We start from the raw sequence: 20,982 nt of genomic DNA on the forward strand, positions 1-20,982 counted from the left end.
ACTTTTTACAGTACTGTAAGTGTACTTTCCTCTTTCTTATGATTTTCTTTGTAACATTTTCTCTAGTTTACTATACTGTGAGGAATACCGTATATAATACATATAACATTCAAATTCTGTGTTATTTATGTTATTGTTAAGACTTAACAGTCAACAATAGGCTGTTAGTAAGCTTTGGGGGAGTCCAAAGTTACACAGATTTTCAACTGCACCAGGGGTCAGTTTCCCCAACACCCACATTGTTCAAGGTTCAGCTGTATTTTGCAGCCTGTCTCAATCTACAACTTGGGAAAATTGTGAATTTCCTTGTGACCATTTCATATAGGAAGATAAAGCCTGGTTTATGGATGGAACTGTATGGTAAGTCATGTTCTATTTGTTCATTTGTCTATGGTCTTTGCATTCAATTTTTAAGGAGGCATGCAGAATATGTTCTGCATTCCCATGCTGTTAAAATGTGTTCAATAAAACCTAGATATGCTGTATTAGGTAGGACCAAAGAACTTTATATTTATTTTAAATATCAAAATAACACAACAAACTAGTTCAATATACAATACACTTCCTAGTCTTCACAGAGAACTGAATTTTTCTATAAAGACATTTGTATTTATGAAACATGAGACAGCTAAAATATGTAACAAGATACTTCACACACAGTTAACAAAATAATGGATTTTGATATTTTAGATTTTTCTTTGTAATTGCTTTTAAGTGTCCTTTGATGACTAAAAACATAACTTATGATTTGAGACTGAAGACTAAGTTCAAAAGCATTTCCACTTTAATATACATCATGAATCCCCTTAATCAGAATATTTACTACACAACATGGAGCAGCTAAATGCCCACCTCTGTACTCATTTTTATTATTACTATTTTTTTTTGGCAGCCACACTCATCAATTGTAATACAGCTGTGTCTATAGGGATAAGAAAAGTCCAATTGTTGGAAGAAATAAAAAATTCTGTAATTACACCACAGGACGCCATCCAACTTTAATGCAAGCAGGAATACCAGGCAAAGAGGCGAAAAAACAATGAAAAGTGTACATGCTCTTCATTCAAGAAATGTTTTAGAATCTCCAACAATAATGCAAGCACTAAATTACCTTTGTACTTAAGAATTTAAAAAAGATATGTCCGTCTTTGTATAACATATATTCTCATATAATTCTTAATTTCTTTTTATATAAATGGCTGCTGAGGCTAAATTTAAATTGTCTTGGGTTTTTTCAATAGTCATAGATTTAAGATCAATACATATCAATTTGAATGAAACATGAAGAGTAAACAAAACACAGTCACTCTCTCTACCAAGCAAGACTTCCTTCTCTCTTTCACACAACCTAATCCTATTACTTCTATCTTATTAATGCTACTTTCAAAGAGAAGAGCAGAAAGCATGCTAATATTCTAGGATAAAAGTATCTTTAAGTTGAAATAACATTAGAGGAAACAAGGGGGTGACCCCCCAAAAGAACACTATAGACTTTACTGAGAGAAATGTGCAAAAGAAAGGGAGGGCGGGAATCTAAGGAAGAATTGCCTATAGTTCCTAGAAATTATTTAGAAAATTATTCTCACATTATCCATTATTCACCCTAATCGCAGGTAACATTTACCATAATACTATTTAAAATTTTAGAAATGCTACTTATTCCTTATTAAATATATTTCTAGTCACTTTAAATTTGACACTGCATCTTAGGTTAATCCAAGTATGACACTAAAAGTCCTCAATTTTTCCTGAGTTCATCAACTCAAATTGTATACTGGTTGGGATGTTGCTGCTCCTAATGAGAAACTCATCTCAAACCATCACCTCTAGTTCAGTTTTAGGCAAACTGAAATGAGAAGCCATTCAATGTAGAGCTGTGTGGGTATGGGGGACTGTTATTTTTAAAAAGGAAGGTGGGGCAGGGGAGGAGGAGACAGAGAGGCAGACACACTACTCATTTTATTTTATTTGTCAGATTCCTCTAATAAGCATCTAGAGACAGGCCCTGGAGTGGCTTCACAGTAACTAGAAAGGCCACAAAAGAGTTAAAAAAAACAACAACAAATGTTCACACTATTACTTAGTGCCATTTTCCTAAATAATCATAAAGTAATCTAAAAAAAGTGTCGCCTGACCAGCAGGCAGCATAAACATAAAACCCATAACAACAACAACAAAATGAAAATCATTTATTAACCAGTACAATCTAGCCAGCAGAATCAATTTTAAGCAACTACAACACATTGAAAAGGCACAAAGCATTCAATTCAGAAAAGACTGGGTATAAAAAGGACACTGTCAAAGAGCTAATGCTTTAAATCTGACTGTTCATCAATGATATGTTAGAATGATCTGGTAGGAAGAGAACTCAAACTTATAAACATACCAGTTTTATTGTGGTTTTGTTTGCAATTAAAGACTGAAAAGCAATGAATGAGATTTAATTACTTATTAGCCCTTAACGGTTCACAGTCACTCTGCAAAAATGTTTGACACTTTTAAAGTTGACAGAAATTAGTGTACCTATATCATGACCTACAATCACTTAAAAGGAAGTCACTTAACAAAGCACCAGTTTAAAACCCTATTTTTGCTACTCCTTTTCTCCAAGCAAAAATGACTAAATTACTTAAGAGTATGCAAAGATCATTACCTTTACAGTTTGTTGGTTAAATCTTGCTGGCATGAAGAACAAACCCTAACCTTAAATGGTATTTCAGACTGCAAAAAATAGGTGGGGTTTCTTATAAAAATAAATTCAACTTGTCTTAAAAAAAAAAATTCTAAGGCAAAATTATTTTAATAGTGTAGTGTAAAAAATAAGCTTGTTATTTAGCATTTAATAGTGTCCACTTAAAAGATAACATTCAATTAATTAAACTGAGGAAAACGGAGTATTCTTACTTGTAATCGGTTTGTCAGTATGACTATTCCCAGAGTATTTTCTTCTGTTTTTACTTTATACATATAAACACAAACACTTTATCTTAGTATTCAAACTAATGATTTTTTTAAAAATCCATAATTCTAGGACTTCAACTGTGCTTCTTTGGACAAATATTTATTCAAACAACAAAGAATTTTAATTCTTTTAAACTATTTTAATACCTACTAAAAATCTTTGGTGCATTTAAGGAAAAACTGATTAGATTAACACATTTCTACACTTGATAAATTATTCAATTTACATATAAGTGCTAACTGCTATCAGCTAAAAAATTAATTTAAAACAATAAATTATGCTCATAAAATAAAAAATTCTGAATGAGGCTAAACTTAATTGCGAGATTCAAAATTTTAAGTACAGTTACAAAATTAATGGATTTTAGAGTTAATGGAACATTTGTCCAAATACTCCAAATTAAATATTACAAAAGGTTAACTGAAAAGAGTAGGCCTCATTTCATATTTTTTGTGCCAACTTCAACAACTTATATACATTCAGTTTGCCCAAATCCATGAGGTTTTCACAATTTTAAAATGTCCTATATTCTAGTTTTGGAAATTAGAGGCAGCAGATCTGTGTGTTTGTCTATCCACTGAGATAATTTCTTCTCAAGAATTATACTATCTACTTCTCAGACTGTTTAAAAAATTACATGAGAAAATGTAGTGCCTGGCACGTAGTAAGCATTTATTAATGCTAACGTATTTCTCTATTAGTAGCTCTGCCATTTTTAATGCTGGGAGCTTAACCTTTTCTTAACCTTGGATTCTTTATCTCTAAAATGGGAATATAGCATGTCTTTTCTCTTTCAGATTTGGTTATGAGGTTAAACGAGAACTGTGAAAGCATTTTATAAAAGAGTAAACCAGTATTCAAGTTTATCTACAATAATAACTAAATATAATTATATTTCACTATACATAAGAGATGTATTCCAGAAAAGTTTCGTACTGTAAACCAATTCCTATGATCAAATTATGTATTTATAGCATTAGGAAATTATTATTAAAAGAATCCTAAATACCTTCAAAAAAAAATTCTTTTCAGTGTGAAAATGCAACACCCTATTTCTTTCTTGCTACCAAGCATATAACATACCATACACAGACACATATATACCATTGCCTTTTTATAAGTCCAAACTTTTCTACAATAGTTTATATATAAGGCAAGGGTGTACTTTCAGGTGTTAACTTCGTTTTGTTATAGCTTTTGAGTTGAAAGTCTTGCTTTTATGATAAGAATCAAAAATCATAAAGACATGTATTTTTAAAAGTCGATCTGAAAGACTAACAGACTAATAGTACCTCATACAGTCAAGTTCAATCATGTAAGTACCCCAGTATTGTAACATTTCCACACAAAAATAAAAGTGTTTTAAAAAAGAAGAATACATTAATTATATCTACTGGTCCTAGACTAATTACAACCAAACCTTGATAACTGAGGCAAAACTCAGGTTGGTTTTGTTACTTATATGAGCTCCTTTGGTTAACTGCCTCAATCTTAACATTTTTTTATTTCCACTAGTATGATGCGAATGTTCCTGTAAAGTACCTTCATTTCTTAAGTGCTTCAGCAAACAAGTTTCCCCATTAGTAAGTGGTTAAATTTTATTCATTAAAACTTCATAATTTTATTTGTGATTTTTCTTCACAAGGGCTGGGCCAGACTTTACAGTTTACACAAAAAAAGTGCTTAAAGCAATTAGGAGTGTAAACAAAACTGAAATAGAAAACTCTTAAAATTGCTATTTTCCAGTAGTTTACATACAAATGACATGCTAATAATAAATCAACCCTGCCTATTCTAATCCTTCAAGCAGCTCTACTAGGAAACATCATCCTAGTATAAATTTAAATTGACTTGAAAATATGGAAAGTGCACATCTTTAAAGGTATTTTGTGATTTTGACTTTTTCCTCAATTAAGTTTTATCAGTGAGGTTTTTGCTCTGCTATTTCCTTTCACCAAGTCCTCAACTTTTGTCTCCTACAAAAATAAAAATCAAGGATAATTATAGACACTAGGCTTATGTGAAAAAGCAAAATAAAGATCTAGACTACATGTAAATCTGTATACAAGTAGTGGTTCCCTTTAATTAAAGTAAACATGGAGTTTAGTTAGACATAAACTTTATAATTTGGCACCTTTCCTAGGAAAGTTACATATGTAAAACCTAGGTTCTGTTTCCCAGAATTTCACTTGGCCAAAGTCAATGAGACCAAAAGTAGCTTATAAATTAAATTTCATTCATTAGTTATAACTGCCCCTCCTTTAGTGAGATGAAGATATATGTTATGATGTACTGTTATTGTTTCTTAAATAAATGACAGAATATAAAAGGTGAACTTACCTTGAATGTTATCTGGTTAAAATGGTCATAATTTGCTTTTAATACATTTTCAACTTTGTATAATTTAATGCCTGCACATATGTTTGCACTTTGTATTCATAATAATTGAAGCATAGGCAAAAACCAAACATTTGAATAATTACTTCAATTCTATGTTTCATTTAACAAGCTAATCTTACATTAAGTTAGCTTTCTGGCTTTGAGTTTATCAAAAGACTAAAGGATTAATAACAACCTGAAATTATGGCCAGATTAAAAAAAAAAAAAACACACAAAAATATCCAAGACTTCCCTACAAATTTAGATTCCTAACTTCAAATTTTAAAAATGTAGAAGAAATGAATCTTAAGTTAGGATAAGAAGAGTTGCAGTTATCAGTGTACCCTTAGAATCTTTCATAAAGGCTACAAGGTCCTTAAGCTTGTTTGGAAGATGCGGAAGGGAGAAAAGAGGACTGAAACTAAGAAGAATAAAAATGTCCACTGATGATTAAAAACAAAAACATAAAGTCAACAGCTAATAATATTGAAATATTTAAGGAACCGTTAAAAATTAGCACTAAGTCATGTTTAAAAATCACAAAAATGTTCATTTCAAATATTATGCCTAAAAATGTGTCCAAATATTTGCATGTTCAGTAAACAGAAATACATATTTTTCTTGATTTGAAATGGTTCTGAGGACTTGAGAAACTAGAGAAAATGAGAAAAATAGCAGCCTTACTAATTTAAAAGCTATCAGTCTAGGCTACCATTAGCACATAACAATCAAAAAAGTCTGTGGAATGTTTAGATTTACTCATGAATGATGCTCATTATTAGAAATACTTTGTACAGCAGTAGCATTATCAAGGCCTAGTAATGTTCCAAGATAAGACTGTTCTCTGGGGTCTAGCATCTGTTCAGGTCGTACTGGATGAACTATATTTGCAGGCTGAGGAGTAAGAGTATATTTTTCCAGAAAAGCTAAATCAGCTGCTCGGGGATAATCAGTTGATTGTGGCTGTGGTGACAAGATCTCATGAGAAGATGGCGGAAGCGTGGTTGTATGACGCACCAGATCGCTCTGAGTGTCAGGCATCTGAACAGGAACCAGCGTCACTGGAACACACACTTCGGCAGACACATTCTGTAACAGAGTCTTGGCTTCTGACTGATAAACTTTGGGCTGGTCCAGATATTGTTTTGTTTCTGTTTGAAAGATTTTATCATCAGATGAGTACTCTACTGGCAAGGATACAAGTTTTTCCTCAGAAGTACTCAGAGGATCGTCTGGAGATTTTATGCCATGAACATGGTCAATGTGGTATTTCAGCTTGTCTTTCCGCTTAAATGTCGCATTACAGTGCTGACAGTTGAAAGGCCGGGCATCAGAATGGATAACCAGGTGTTTTGTTAAAGTTTTCTTAATTCTAAAAGATTGATTGCAAATTTGACACTTGTATGGTTTTTCACCTGTATGAACAAAAATGCATTCAGCTGGTAAGACAATGATTTAAAGTAGCAAATTTTCCACATGAGTACTTACAAGAACTTAATAAAAGCAGTGATATTATATGCTATCACAAAATGGAGACAGCATAGTAAACGAGTAGACAATGGGCTCAAACACTATATTCAGGTTTGAATTCTAGCTGTACCACTTACCATCCAAACCTTGAGCAAGATACTCAGCTTCTAAGCATAGTCTCTTCATCAGTAATATGCAATAACAACAATCACCTCAGAGATGGTGAATGGATTGAATGAGAAAACGCGTAGCGCTTAGAACTGTACCTGGCATAAGATATGTACTTGATGCACTCACAGCCTATTACTATTGTTTTTATTCCCACTATAGCCCCTAAAAAAGTTGTAAAACTAAAACATCTGATTTCTTCCCACCTAAGAAGTATAAAAATGAAAACAGCAACTCTGATGAACTGCGTTCTTAGAATCAAACTAGGAAGTAGTAATACCTAATGTCTAGCCTGAGGTCAACATCAGGAGAGTGGATCAGGGTGAAGAACAAGGAAACTGAACTGGTTTTCAATTCCTCCTGAGTCAGGTTTCCACACTGTAGTTTTCCTTTTTCTTTTTAATATGAAATAGTATAAATTCATACGTTAGCCAGTGTGGCAGGCAGAATAATGACTTCCCAAAGATGACACGTTCTAGGAGGCAGTAAATATGTTACTTTCCATAGCAATAGGGACTTTGCAGATTAAGGATCTTGAAATGAGGAGATTAACTGGATTATCCAGCCTGGCCCAATTTAAACACAGGAGACTTAAAAGTAGAAGATAACTGAAGAAGAAAGAATGCATCAGAGACATGAAACAAGAGAACTCAATCCCCTCATTGCTGGCTTTGAAAATGGGAAAAGGGGCCAAGACCCATGAAATATGGTGGCCTCCAAACCTGGGAAATACTCTCAATTTACAACAAGCAATAAAACTAGAACCTGGGTCCTGGTCCTACAGCTCAAAGATAGTTTTATCACAACCCAACTGAGCAGGAAAAAGATTCTTCCCTAGAACCTCCATAAAGAAATGCAGCTCTATCAACATCTAGATTTTAGCCCATATCAGATTTCTCACCAACAGAGATCTAAGATCATACACAATTGTATTACTTAAGCCACCAAGGTTATGGTAATTTGCTATAGCAGCAAGAAAAAACAAATAAACCCAGACATACAATTGTACAACAAACATAAAGGCATATATTTTAAAACTAAATGAAAAGATTTTATATTGATTGTTATATGGGTTTGTTGCTATCACTGTTTTTTTATTTTACCCTTCCATTTAAAACAAAGCCAGTTCTCCTAGAAAATTAAAAGAACTGCATCTTCAAGTTGAGCCACTAATACCAAACAATTAATTACTCATTAAATATTATTGTTTAATTGTTATTTTGTGGCCCATAAAAACTTTCAAATCCTACTACAGAAAATTTATACAGGCTGGGATGCTGGTTCCCGGTACTATGAGGTTTCTACTTGTTTTTGAACTAGTATCATGACTCATTTCACTAGACAGGAAGTAAAACATGAAGTAAAACATTATATAAAGGGTTAAAATTCTTGAAAAGATAGTATTTGCAACTGTGTGTAGAACACACTATAGCCAACATTTGATTTCACCTGAAATACTAGAATCAGGGACAATATTTTGAAAAAGGTTATAAAATAATGTTCTGAAAAAAAATTACACTTCTAAAATGCAAGAACTAGAAAGTTCTTTAATTCCTGGCATTAAAACCAGTCATGCCAGGAGTATTTTATAATTTTTTAAAAAAAAATAAAAACTCTAATGAGCAACCAACTTGACAATAAACTATTTAAAAAAATTAAAAAGAAAAAAATTATATAGCACAAATAAATAAATAAATACAAACTCTAGCACAGCATTACTACACACTACCAACAAGCATAGAATTTATTTTGAAAGATAAAAGTATTGGTTTTAAGTATTATCCTCTGGCACAGTATTAGCCATGAGTTTCTTAAGCACATTCATTAAAAAGCTTTTATAAATGACTTAATGTCATAGTCAATCAGTTCTACTGTCCCACAAATACTTTTAGGAAATTGGGACCAGGCATATTGCTTTGAGAAGATTCTATAATCATTTTAAACAAATGTCATTTTTTCACAGAAGAAAATCAATTTAGGTTTGTAAGAAGACAAAGATCCACAAAGGAAATGTTAATGTTCTTATATCTAAAAAGCAAATTTGGGAGTGCTTATAGAGATACACAGCGAAAAGAGTCAATACTGTGGATTTAAGAAGGAATACTTATTGAAAGAACATTCTACACCAAGGCAAATCTTTCTGTAGTGAAAGTACCTATTTGACAACAATGAACTCAAGTTGGGTCCATCTCAGGATCATAAATCAGAGACCTAAGGAAACAAAGGAAAGGTCTCCTGCAAGATACAGAGAAAGGAGTCTATTTTTTAAGAGTGGAAATAGATAAAACAATACTCAAATGTAGCATCTTTCCCAACTAAAATCATAGTAACTTCTGAGTCGTTAGAATTAAAAATTGTCTTCCAATGGATCAGTTATGTTTAAATACTAAAAATTAGTATATGAAAATATAACTTGAGACCTTCCATTCAAACTTGATGGAGTAGTTTATATCACAACTATGTCTCTTGCTAGTGAAGAAGAAAAGGTAAAAGATTTTTTAAAACTCAAAAAATCTACTCTTTGGAGGCACCGAAGTACAAACAAGGCAGCCAAGACGTAAGGGGCCAAGATTCTGGAGGCACAGAAGGGTATAGAGGTGTTTTCTTTCCTCAGTGCACTTTCAGATTTAGTGAAAATAAATCAATAAATCCTCTGGGTATGGGGAAAAATAAATAAAATAAATCCCCTGGGTATGGGGAACTAAGAGGCAAAGTGGCAACTGAGGGCTTGATGACATTCCACAGGAATGGGAAGATAATAGCTAGAGTTTGGGACTACCAAGGATTTAAGGAGTCAAGAGCCTGGAAAGGAAAGAACAACAAAAATGAAAAAAATACTGATATTTGCCAACTCCCAAGATGAACATTGGGATGATGTCTCTCTGGATGAAACACCTAGAAACTAGAGGCTGGATACTGAAGGGATGAAAAGATATTTTAGCAAACCCAAGGGTACTGGGGAGATAAAGATTAAAGTCTCACCAGAATAATGATGAACTAGGAGAAAGGTAGATCAGAAATAGACAAGAACAGATCAATGCCATCTCATTCTATCTACTTGTGAGAAGAAAATTAAATATATCTGGGAAAGAATACAAATTCAAGAGCCTCTAGGGGTGCCTGAGTGGCTCAGTTGGTTAAGCGTCCAACTTCGGCTCAGGTCATGATCTCGTGGTTCATGGGTTCGAGCCCTGTATCAGGCTCTCTGCTGACAGCTAGCTCAGAGCCTGGAGCCTGTTTCAGATTCTGTGTCTCCCTCTCTCTCTGGCCCTCCCCTGCTCATGCCCTCTCTCTCTCTCAGAAATAAATAAAACATTAAAAAGATTTTTTTTAAAAAGAGCCTCTACAATTTTTCATTTATAAAAATCTAAGGTTCATTTCAAAACGGTCAGGCATGTCAAGAAACAGAACCAAATGACCAAATGCTGAGATAGGGGAGATAATAGATACTCCTAAAGATGAAGAGAAATTACATAAGACTGAAATATTAAGATGAATATGAGTAATATGTTTAAGAAAATACAGGAAAGGAGAATTTCACCACAGAATTGGAATCCATGGGAAAATGGAAATTCTGGAAGAGATGACTGAATAATTCAGTAGATAGATTTAACAGCATATTAGACACCACAGAAGAAATAATTAGTACAATGGAAAATAGATCTATAGAAATTATGTGAAAGCACAAAGAGAAATAGATTTAAAATACAGAAAAAGCTTGAGATCTATATATAGAAGACAAAGTAACATATCTAACATACATAAACTGGAATCCTAGAAAGAGAAGAGTTTTAAGAAGATCTGCTCTACACAAAAGACATCTCAAGTCACAGATGCAATTAAGTTCTACAAACCTCACAAAAGAAAAAAAAAAAAAACGAAGCAAAAAAACACATTTGTGCACACTAAAATAAAACTACTAAAAATCAAAGAGAAAAATCTTAAAAAGCGGCCAATTAAAAAGAGGCATTTCCTTTAAATGAGCAACAATAAGACTAACAGTATACTTTTCAACAACAAAAGAAGTTCAAAGAGGGAAAAAAATGACATATTTACAATGCAAGAAAATTAGCTGCTACTGTAAGTTATATAGTCAGGAAAAATATTTCTCCATAAAGTAAAATAAAATCATTTTCAGACAATTGAAACCTAAGAGAACTTGGTGCCTGCAGATATGCTCGAAGGGAGTTCCACACATGGAAGAAAAACGATTCCAGGAGGAAGAATGTTAATGCAGCCAGCAGTAAACAGTCAAGGGTACATATATGGTTACAAACAAACATTATGGGTTATTTAAAACAAACCAACAAATAATGTCTTATGTGGTTTAAAGTATATGTAGAATTAAAATGCAATGCATAAAGGGTGAGAGATAAGGGTGTTGTAAGGTTTTTTTGGGTTGTCTAGAAGTTGATAAAGAACTAACTTAAGGTAGACTAAAAATTTATGGATACAGATAGCAATCTTTACGGTGATTACTGACAAACAATGAAAGAACATACAACTGACAAGCACTAAGGGAAAAACGTGTAATAAAAATCCTTCATGATTTCAAGGAAGTGAAGACGAGAAAGAAAGCATCAAGGAAGAGGAGGGACAAATAGCATGATGACAGATTTAAACCCAAATAAATGAGTATTATGTAAAATTTAAATGACTAAACATCTCAATAAAAGATTATCATAACAGGTAATAAAAATGATGCTCCAAAGACACAGCTTTAAATACAAGCCCATAGAAGGACTGAAAGTAAAAAGACAGAAAAAATATACATAAACATTATCCAAAAGACAACTGGTAAATCTTTATCCCAATATAAAGAGGAATATTTTATAATGCTAAAAAGTACCACTGGGCCAAAAGATACGGCAATCTGTACATATCTAATAACATAGCCTCAAAATAAATACAGCAAAAAATTAAAGAACTCAAAATGAAAAAGTATAATCTTCAATCATGAGGTCAGTATGAGATTTTAACATAGATCTCTCAGTAACTTATAGAATAAGCACACACAAAAAATCAAGAATGTAGAATATTCAAATAAAAACACATGTTCTCTGGTAAAAGTAGAATTAACCTAGACATCAGTAACATAAAAATAGTTAGAAAACCCCCGAATATTTAGGAATTGAGCAATACATTTCTAAATAAGCCATAAATGAGAGAATAAATCGGAACAGAGATTAGGAAATATTTTAAATGATTTATAATGAAAACATGAAACAAAGTGTGGAATTGAAAGCAACATCTGAAGGGCAACTTAGCATATTAAATTACATACAATAAAAAAAGAAATGCTAAAATTATTAACAAGTTAGGCATCAATAAAAAAAAAAAAGCTAAGGAAAGACAAATTAAACCCAAATAAAATAGAAAAACAAAAAGCAGAAATGAAATAAAAAAATGTATAAACAAAGGAAATATCAAAAAATCCTACAGTCAGTGAAAAGATACATAATAGGATACCTTGAATTCTGCAGATAGATTTCTTACTTTAGATTAGAGTTCTTTAAAAATTAAAAAAATGATAGCTCTGTAACTGTTAAAGAATCTTTTTTTTTTTAGTTTTATTTATTTTGAAAGAAGCAGCAGGCTTCATACTATCAGTGTGAAGCCCAAAATGGGGCTTGATCTCATGAATCATGAGATCATGATCTGAGCTGAAATCAAGAGTCAAGTGCTTAACCAACTGAGCCACCCAGCCACCCCAAGAATCTCTGACTTAGTCTCTTCATAAAGAATAAGTTCAGAGGGATTTATCAGTGAATTCCTCCAAATATTGATGAGGAAAATAATGTCAACTTTATATAAACTTATCCATTTCATTTAAAAAGATGTATTATTTCCCAAATTATTTTTTTGAGGCCAGCAAAGTCATAATAACAAAACCTGTCCGGGATATTATAAGGGGGAAAAAAGGGAATATGTCTAATTAACATAGACCAAAAAGAAAAGAAAAAGAAAAAAAAAGATAACAAAATATAAGCAAATTAAATTCAACTATATAGTAACAAGGTAATACATGACCAATATGTGTTTATTTCAGGAATGTAAGATTTAAAGTTAAAAAAAAATCAATGTAATTGTCACATTATCAAAGGAAAAAGATCTGATCACCTCAATAACTACAGGGAAAAAATCTGACACCTATTCATGACACCCTAAATAAATTAGGAAAGGATGGTAATTTCTTTCTTTCTTTCTTTTTTAATATTTATTTATTTTGGGAAAGCATATGCAGGGGAGGGGCAGAGAGAGGTGGACAGTGGACCCAAAGTGGGCTCTGCACTGACAAGCTGACAGCAGTGAGCCCAATGTGGGGTTCAAACTCATGTACTGTAATATCATGACCTGAGTCAAAGTTGGACGCTCAACCACCTGAGCCACCCAGGGGCCTGTAGATAGATGGTAATTTGTTTATCTGATAAACAGTAGCTACAAAAAATTGTATCTAATTATGAAATATTGAAAGCTTTTCCCTGGAGATTGAGAATAAGGCAAGATGTCCACTATAAGTATTTCTATTCATATACCACTGATGATGTCAACCAAAGCAATGGGCAGAGAGGGAGAAAAAAGGATTTAGAAAGAGAGAAATTAAATAATCACTATTCACAGATGGCCAGTTTGTAATCTTGGAAAATCTAAAAAGAACTTAAAACTATAGCAAAGTCATAGGATAAAAAGTCAATATACCAACTCAACTGCATTTCTATACATCAGAAATAAATACAATAAAATAAGAAATACAATATAATTTTGTACAAAAACATCAAACATCTACATATAAATCTAATGAAAATATTTAAGATACTTGCACTAAAAACGATAACACCTTTTCTTTTAAGTAGGCTCCACGCTCAACACTGGGCTTGAAGTCATGACCCTGAGATCAAGAGTGATATGCTCCACTGGCTGAGCCAGCCAGGTGCGCCCCCACACTACAATATTGAGAAAAATTTAAAAGGACTTAAGTTAATGTAGGGACTGTCCACTGATTAATGATTCAATATTTATAGAGACAATCAATTAGGGAAAAACTGACTTATGTATTCAATGGGATTCCAATAAAATTCCCAGCAGATGTTTATGTTTAGAAATTAGTTAAGTTGTTTCAAAATTTACATAAAAACATAAAGGAACAAGAATAATAAAGACACCAAAAAAGAACAAAGTTGGTAACTTACACTACCAGATATCAACAGCCATAATAATTTAAATGGCACAGCAGCAAGAAAGCAAGGACATACCGACAGTGCAGTAAAACAGAACAGAGCCCAGAGACAAACCACACAAATAGCATAACTTAATTTAAATCAAATATGCCAATGAAATGCTATAAGGAAAGGATGATCTTTCCAATAAATGGTGCTGGGGTAACTAGGAAGCCACATGTAAAAAGAAAAAACAGAAAGAAACAAGTGAAAAAAGAACTTTGATCTTTACCTAACACTGAAAGACACCATTACTAGAGTGAAGAGACGGCCACAGAGTACAATATATCTGCAATTTAGATATCCAACAATGGACTCATATCCAGAATATAGCTAGAACTCTAATAAGTCAATTAGAAAACGGGACACCTGGGTGGCTCAGTCATTTAAGTGTCTGACCTTGGCTCACGTCACAATCTCACAGTTTGATTTTCAGTCCCACACTGGGCTCAGAGACTGGAGCCTGCTTCAGATTCTGTGTCTTGCCCTCTCTCTGCCACTTCCCTGCTCATGCACTGTCTGTCTCTCTCTCTCTCAAAAATAAACAAGCATTTAAAAAAAAAAAAGACAATCTAGTTTAAGAAAATCAGCAGAAGAATTAATCAGGTGTTCCATGAAAGAGGATATTCAAATGACCAGTAAGTATATAGGAAGGTGCTCAATATCATTACTTACCACAAAGATGCAAATTAAAGCCACACTGACATAGTGCTACATATTCATCATAATAACTTTAAAAAGGGCAGTATCAAGTGTTGGTAAAAACATGGAGCAACTGGAATTCTCATAAACCATATACTTACTGGTAGAAACTGGCACAACTACCTTGGAAAACTGTTCAGTAGTGTCTACTAAGTAGAACATATGCATATCCTATCAGCCAACAATCCCATGCCGGGCATATACACAAGAGAAATAAATGCATTTGTGTTTGAAAAATCATAAACAAGAATTTTCAGAGCATCTTTATTCATAATAGATCTAAGTAAATACAAACCAAGGGCCCATCAAAGTTCAATGGTAAGTAAACTGTGGTATATTCATATGCAAATGAAAAGAAACAAACCACTTCCATGGATGAATCTCACGGACATCATACTGAGTGAAATAAACCAGGCAAAACAGAGTACATACTATATGATTCCATTTATATGAAGTTCAAACAGGCAAAACTAATCAGTGGTGATGTTAAGTCAAAATAATGATTATTTGGCAAGGAGTTTACTGATTGGGAGGGGCCAGAGAGGATACTTCTGAAATTCTGGTACTGTTCTATATACCCATCTGAGTGGTGGTTATGTGGATATATTCATTCACAAAAATTCATTGAGCAGTTCATTACATTTTGGATACTTTACACACAGCTTAAAAAATTCTGCCAAGTCTAAAGTCAAGTCGTAAATTTACTAGCTTTAATGCCCGTTTAAAATAAATGCACTACATTTCAACAAGGCTACTGGTGACGAACAGATGTAATCACTACTCTCAGAATTACAACAAACAAAATACATAATGGATGAGAGTAAGCCCTTTATAGAAGAAAATCTTATATCTATATTCCAACCAATTTCTCTAATTGTGTGGTTTGAAAATACCAGATAGATCAGAGGTTAGTCATAGGAAAACATGATAAATTCATTCATTCAACAAATATATATTAAGCACCTACTATTTGCAAGTTCGGGACTAGGCACTAATCATAACTACTCATCTGAACCAATTAAGTGTACTGACCTGTCCAAAGCTGAAACCAACCCATTAATTATACCTTGTCTAGAGAAAGAATATATTAACAGAAAAGGTCTATATAGAGTCTAATTAAGGGGATTCCAAAACCTAAGAATTTAGCAATTTAGATAATGTACTAAATTAGGTATCCTGGCTAGGGAAAAATAATCTGGGAAGCAAATTTATTCTGGTCCCAAAAGAGGTACACAGTTACATGGGTAAAGATGACTCTGTATCCTTCACCATTTCCCTGATAAACCAATCCATAAAAATTACTACCTAATTTTAGTCTAGAACTACATCCAGCAATTTTTCTAATTAACAGATTTAGCAACTCTGCTTCTCTGCTTAGAGAAAAAGGATACCTTGGGTAGTACACTATTCATTTTGTAGAAGGTGAATAATAAGCTGACATTCTGGTGAATCTATTTCCAATGATTATTATGAAGAACTCCTAAGAATACTTACAATCTTTGTGCATAGATATAAAAATGATTTTCTGGACCTCTAAAATCTCAGGAATGGACTTGGGAACATGGCAACCAGTTCATGGAACAGCCATACTGTGAAGTCCTGTCTGGGTAGCTTGCTGACCACTTTAGATTAGGAGCTGGCCAACTACCTCCCAAAAGCCGAATACAGCCTCTTGCCTATTTCTGCAAATAAAATGTTATTGGAACACGGGCATGTTAATTTGAATACACATGGCAACAGTTGCGTACATGCAACAAAAGCAGAGTTGAGTGGTTATGATAGAGACTGCCTGGCCCACAAAACCTTAAATATTTATTATCTAGCCCTCTACCAAAAAAGTTTTCTGACTTCTGCTTTAGGTGACTTCTCACTGTCATTTCATAACTGCCATAATCTTTGCCTTAGTCTAAAATAGAGCTCATGTCCTCAATTTCCATTATAAGAACAACTTGTACCTAATTCCATCCGAGATATTTAGAAATGAAAACTCTACATTATCATTGGTCATCAACTAATTACTATAAATGAATGTTTTCAAAAAACTTAATGCAGTTATGAAGTTTCTCCTCTAAAATAATCCCTGCAGTTTTACAATTCTTAAATCATCAATGGTTGAATTAACTTTCTGTAAGTTCATCATTTCTTTCCAATCATGAGTTTGTTATTTATAACTAATATGGAAGATATCATTAATATAGTTTCCTCATTGTATCCTATTTATGTACCCCCCAAATTATGACTTTTTCATTTGGAGGGAGCTGTAAATATTTTTAACAGCAGCACTGTATAAGTAATAAATTCTTTACTGCAATTCTTTGCTACTGAAATTGCCCAAATCCAGTGATTTACCATTCTGATATTTATGCAATTATTTTTTTCTTCTAGAACATCAGCTTGACAAAATCCAAATAAATAGAAAACAAAGTAGCCATAAATGCTACTATTAAAGAAGATCCTTCTAAAAAAAAAGGAAAGCTTTAAAAATTGTTAATTTATGTGGGAAGTCAAACAAGGACTAAGACAACATATTAGAAAGAATTCAAAGTAGTCTGTATTTTAAAATATGGTAGCATTACCAATGGTGAAAAAAAGAAAGATTTAGTAAATGATATCCTTCGGGAAGCAGCTGCAGCAAATCATTCTACTATAACTACCTATAAATCACAACTCACTAAGTGAAAAGGAAAGTATACAATGGTAACTTGGTAAGCAAGACAATCAACTCATACTGGATTTATTCTTTTAAAAGAGAAGAAAAAAGAAAACTCTCTTCAGAGAGTTACACAGATATAGAAGAAACATAATCCTCCGTAAAACAGGGAAATCTGAGCTAAAAGTTGAGTAAATTTCCTATAGAAAAAAAGTTTCCCGAACTCTACAAAATAATATTCAAAACTACTGAAGCTTACAGAGAAAGTGCAGAATATTGCTCATTCATGACATCAACTTTAACATAAGTAAAAATCGTATGGGGAAAAGGCAAAAAAATTTAACTAAGAGCAACAATATTTAAATGTCCATATTTTACTCCTGAATAATGATACAAAGATATATGTAAAGTATCTATCAACTTTTACCTGAATGCGTCCGAAAATGCATTTCCAGACTTGATTTGCCTTTAAAAATTTTCTTACAAACATCACATTGATGAAATGTTGCTTTGTATCTAAGAAAAATAAAAAGCGTTGAGTTTTCAATATAACTTTAATAACATAATGAAAATTTGTTACAGCATTTGCAAAAATTATATATAGAATTCTCACATTAATAAAGCATACAACTCCAAAGGAAAGTGGAAATACTTTTTAAGTACCAATCTGGGTGGCTCAGTTGGTTAAATGTCTGACTTCTGCTCAGGTGATGATCTCAGGGTTAGTGAGTTGAAGCCCCATGATGGGCTCTGTGCTGACAGCTCAGAGCCTAGAGCCTGCTTCGTGGATTCTGTCTCCCTCACCGTTCCCAAGTTCAAGCTCTGCACTGGGCTCTGTGCTCACAGCCCAGAGACTGGAGCCTGCTTTAGATTCTGTCTCCCTCTCTCTCTGTCCCTCCCCTGCTCATTCACTCTCTCTCAAAAATAAAAAAAATAAATATTTTTTAAAAATTTTAATAAAAAGTACCAACCTTATCTCTGGTTCTTCCTCCTCCAATTATATTCAATGAATAAATCTATATAAAGAGGTCCTTGGGCTTTTTAACTTTAAACCACTTACTTCTAAGATTTAAATCACTGAACTTGTATTATTATTATTTGCTATTAAAAAATATCAAAGGAGAAATTATAAGGACAGAAACAGATCAATGATGAGCTGAAGGAAGAAAAAGGAGTTGAACACAAAGGTATAGTGGTAATTTAGGGGTGACAGAACTATTCTATATCTTGACTCTGGTCATGATTACATGACTGCATGCACTTATCAAAATGTGCAGAACTACACACTAAAAAGAACAAATTTCTCTCTTTGTAAAGCATACCTTAATTTACAAAACAGACACTGAGGCTGACTGAAAAGAAACTGCAGGAATCTAAAAAATGCGCATTCATCAAAAGGGTGACACTGCTCTAACTGGTTCATTTTATAACAATTATAATAACTATTATAAACTTGAGCTTAAAAATAAATTTTATGCCTAAATTAAAAAAAGAATGAGATACCAGTCCTTTATTTTTATTACAGATTAATAGACATAAAAAGCTGGTAAATTACTCAAAACCTAACTTATCAGGCAGTAAAGTGTAGTGCCTAAGAATATGTTTGAGTTAAATAGTCCCAGACTCCAATTTAACTGTGAGGATAGGGGCGCCTGGGTGGCTCAGTCGGTTAAGCGTCCAACTTTGGCTCAGGTCATAATCTCATGGTTTGTGGGTTCGAGTCCCGTATTGGGCTCTGTGCTGACAGCTCAGAGCCTGGAGCCTGTTTCAGATTCTATCTCTCCCTCCCTCTCTCTCTGACCCTCCCCTGCTCACGCTATCTCTGTCTCTCTCAGAAATAAAACATTTAAAAAAATTGTGAGGATAAAGATATGTGTAAAATTATTAGCATTAAATTATAGTTATTAAAAGTCTATCATCTCACCTTGGAAGTAATTCATATCTAATTGAATACATAGCAAAATAATTAACTCAAAAAGGGGCTACTACAATGTTCTGTAAGACAGTTTGCTCTTAACATACTGAGTTTTACTGGGATGTTTAGCATATTGTTACAATATTCAATAAGAGCAATAGTATGCCTAACATTTCAAATGCCATTCACACTTCAATTCATCCAACTCAACATTTACAGAGTGGCTACAAAAACTCTATGCAAGGCCCTGTCTTCTAAAAACTTAACTTCTACTTGATGAAACAAAGATTTAAACTCAGCAAAAGACCTGTAACCAGTATACTTGGTTTGTCCTATCCCATTCATATCCATGGTAAATACAAATAGAGATATAGACAGGGTCACCGTAGGCACACACAGAAAGAAGCAGTGGTACCCAACTTGGGGCAATTTTGTCCCGCATGGGCATTTAGTAATGTCTGAAGACATTTTCCTTTTTCACAACTGGAGGTAGGGGGGTGCTACTGCCATCTAGTGGATAGAAGCCAGTAACCTACAATGCATAGGGCAGCTCCCCAACAAAGATCATTATCTGACCCAAAATGCCTATAGTGTTGTGGCGAAGAAATCTAGATCTATAAAAGGCAAGAAGAAACATTATAAAATAATGGGTGGGAGGAGGGGTGCTAACCTTCATCACTCCCCACATTGTTTCCTTGGATAATTTGCTTTTACGTATTCACATACAAATCTTGATACACACTCAGACTTCACTTCTGAGATTTAGACTTCTATTTACCTGTCAAATTCTATGTTTGAGTTTCTATTAAGCATCTCAAAGTCAATATATACCAAACAATTCATTGTCTCCTGTAAATTTGGTCCATCTTCTGTATTCTCTATCTCAGTGGCTGGTTTATCAACCACCCACTTGAAAACAGGAATTATCCATGACTGCTCCCATTCTTTCAATAAAAAAAACTAAGCATTTTTCAAGTAAGTATCTGCTACTGTTTATTATTAATTCTATCCCCTAGTTTAGGTCGCCACCATCTTTTTCCTAAATTCTAACAGCCTTCTAAAACTGGTTGATTTACTTGCCTCGATTTATCCACCACTAATCCAGCCTCTACACATCAGTAAGAGTAATCTACCCCAAAAGAATCACCTTCTCTTTTAAAATATACAATGTCTTTTATCATATAGGAATAAGTACTGGTTCCATAAAATGATATGTAAGGCTCCATATTCTAGATCCACTATTAGCCAGCCCTAGTAGAGAGTGGAGCCCACAGGCTCAGGCTCCGAAATTACCAAGGCCAGCAGATAGACACACAGGCCCTTGTGGCTGTGGCAGGGGGGGAATCCCAAAACTCTTTCACAAGGCTTGCAAGATCAAAGGTATTTTCAAAATAATCCCATAACATTTATTTTCATTTCTCATTACATAGACATTTGCACTAATAATATATACAAAAGAAATGGTGGATAAAATTGCTGGTGCCTCAGCTCTAAACAAGGTAGTGGTACCAAAGTAGTC

The 20,982-nt window shown here is 33.4% G+C and overlaps 1 protein-coding gene across 1 annotated transcript in view; it reads right to left on the bottom strand.

Moving 5' to 3' along the window:
- Positions 1–490: 490 nt before the first annotated feature.
- The window catches only part of ZBTB41 (zinc finger and BTB domain containing 41), a 47,972-nt gene continuing 27,480 nt past the window's right edge, over positions 491–20,982 (bottom strand). The window contains exons 10-11 of the mRNA XM_039252686.1: positions 17,976–18,064; positions 491–6,756 (exon numbers count right to left, since the gene is read on the bottom strand). Of these exons, the coding sequence (XP_039108617.1) occupies positions 6,101–6,756; positions 17,976–18,064 (745 nt within the window). The 3' untranslated portion in view covers positions 491–6,100. The remainder of the gene's footprint in view (positions 6,757–17,975; positions 18,065–20,982) is intronic.

The sequence above is a fragment of the Hyaena hyaena genome, unplaced genomic scaffold (genome assembly GCF_003009895.1).
Source record: "Hyaena hyaena isolate Hyena2069 unplaced genomic scaffold, ASM300989v1 scaffold_429, whole genome shotgun sequence".
NCBI classification, from domain to species: Eukaryota; Metazoa; Chordata; class Mammalia; order Carnivora; family Hyaenidae; genus Hyaena; species Hyaena hyaena.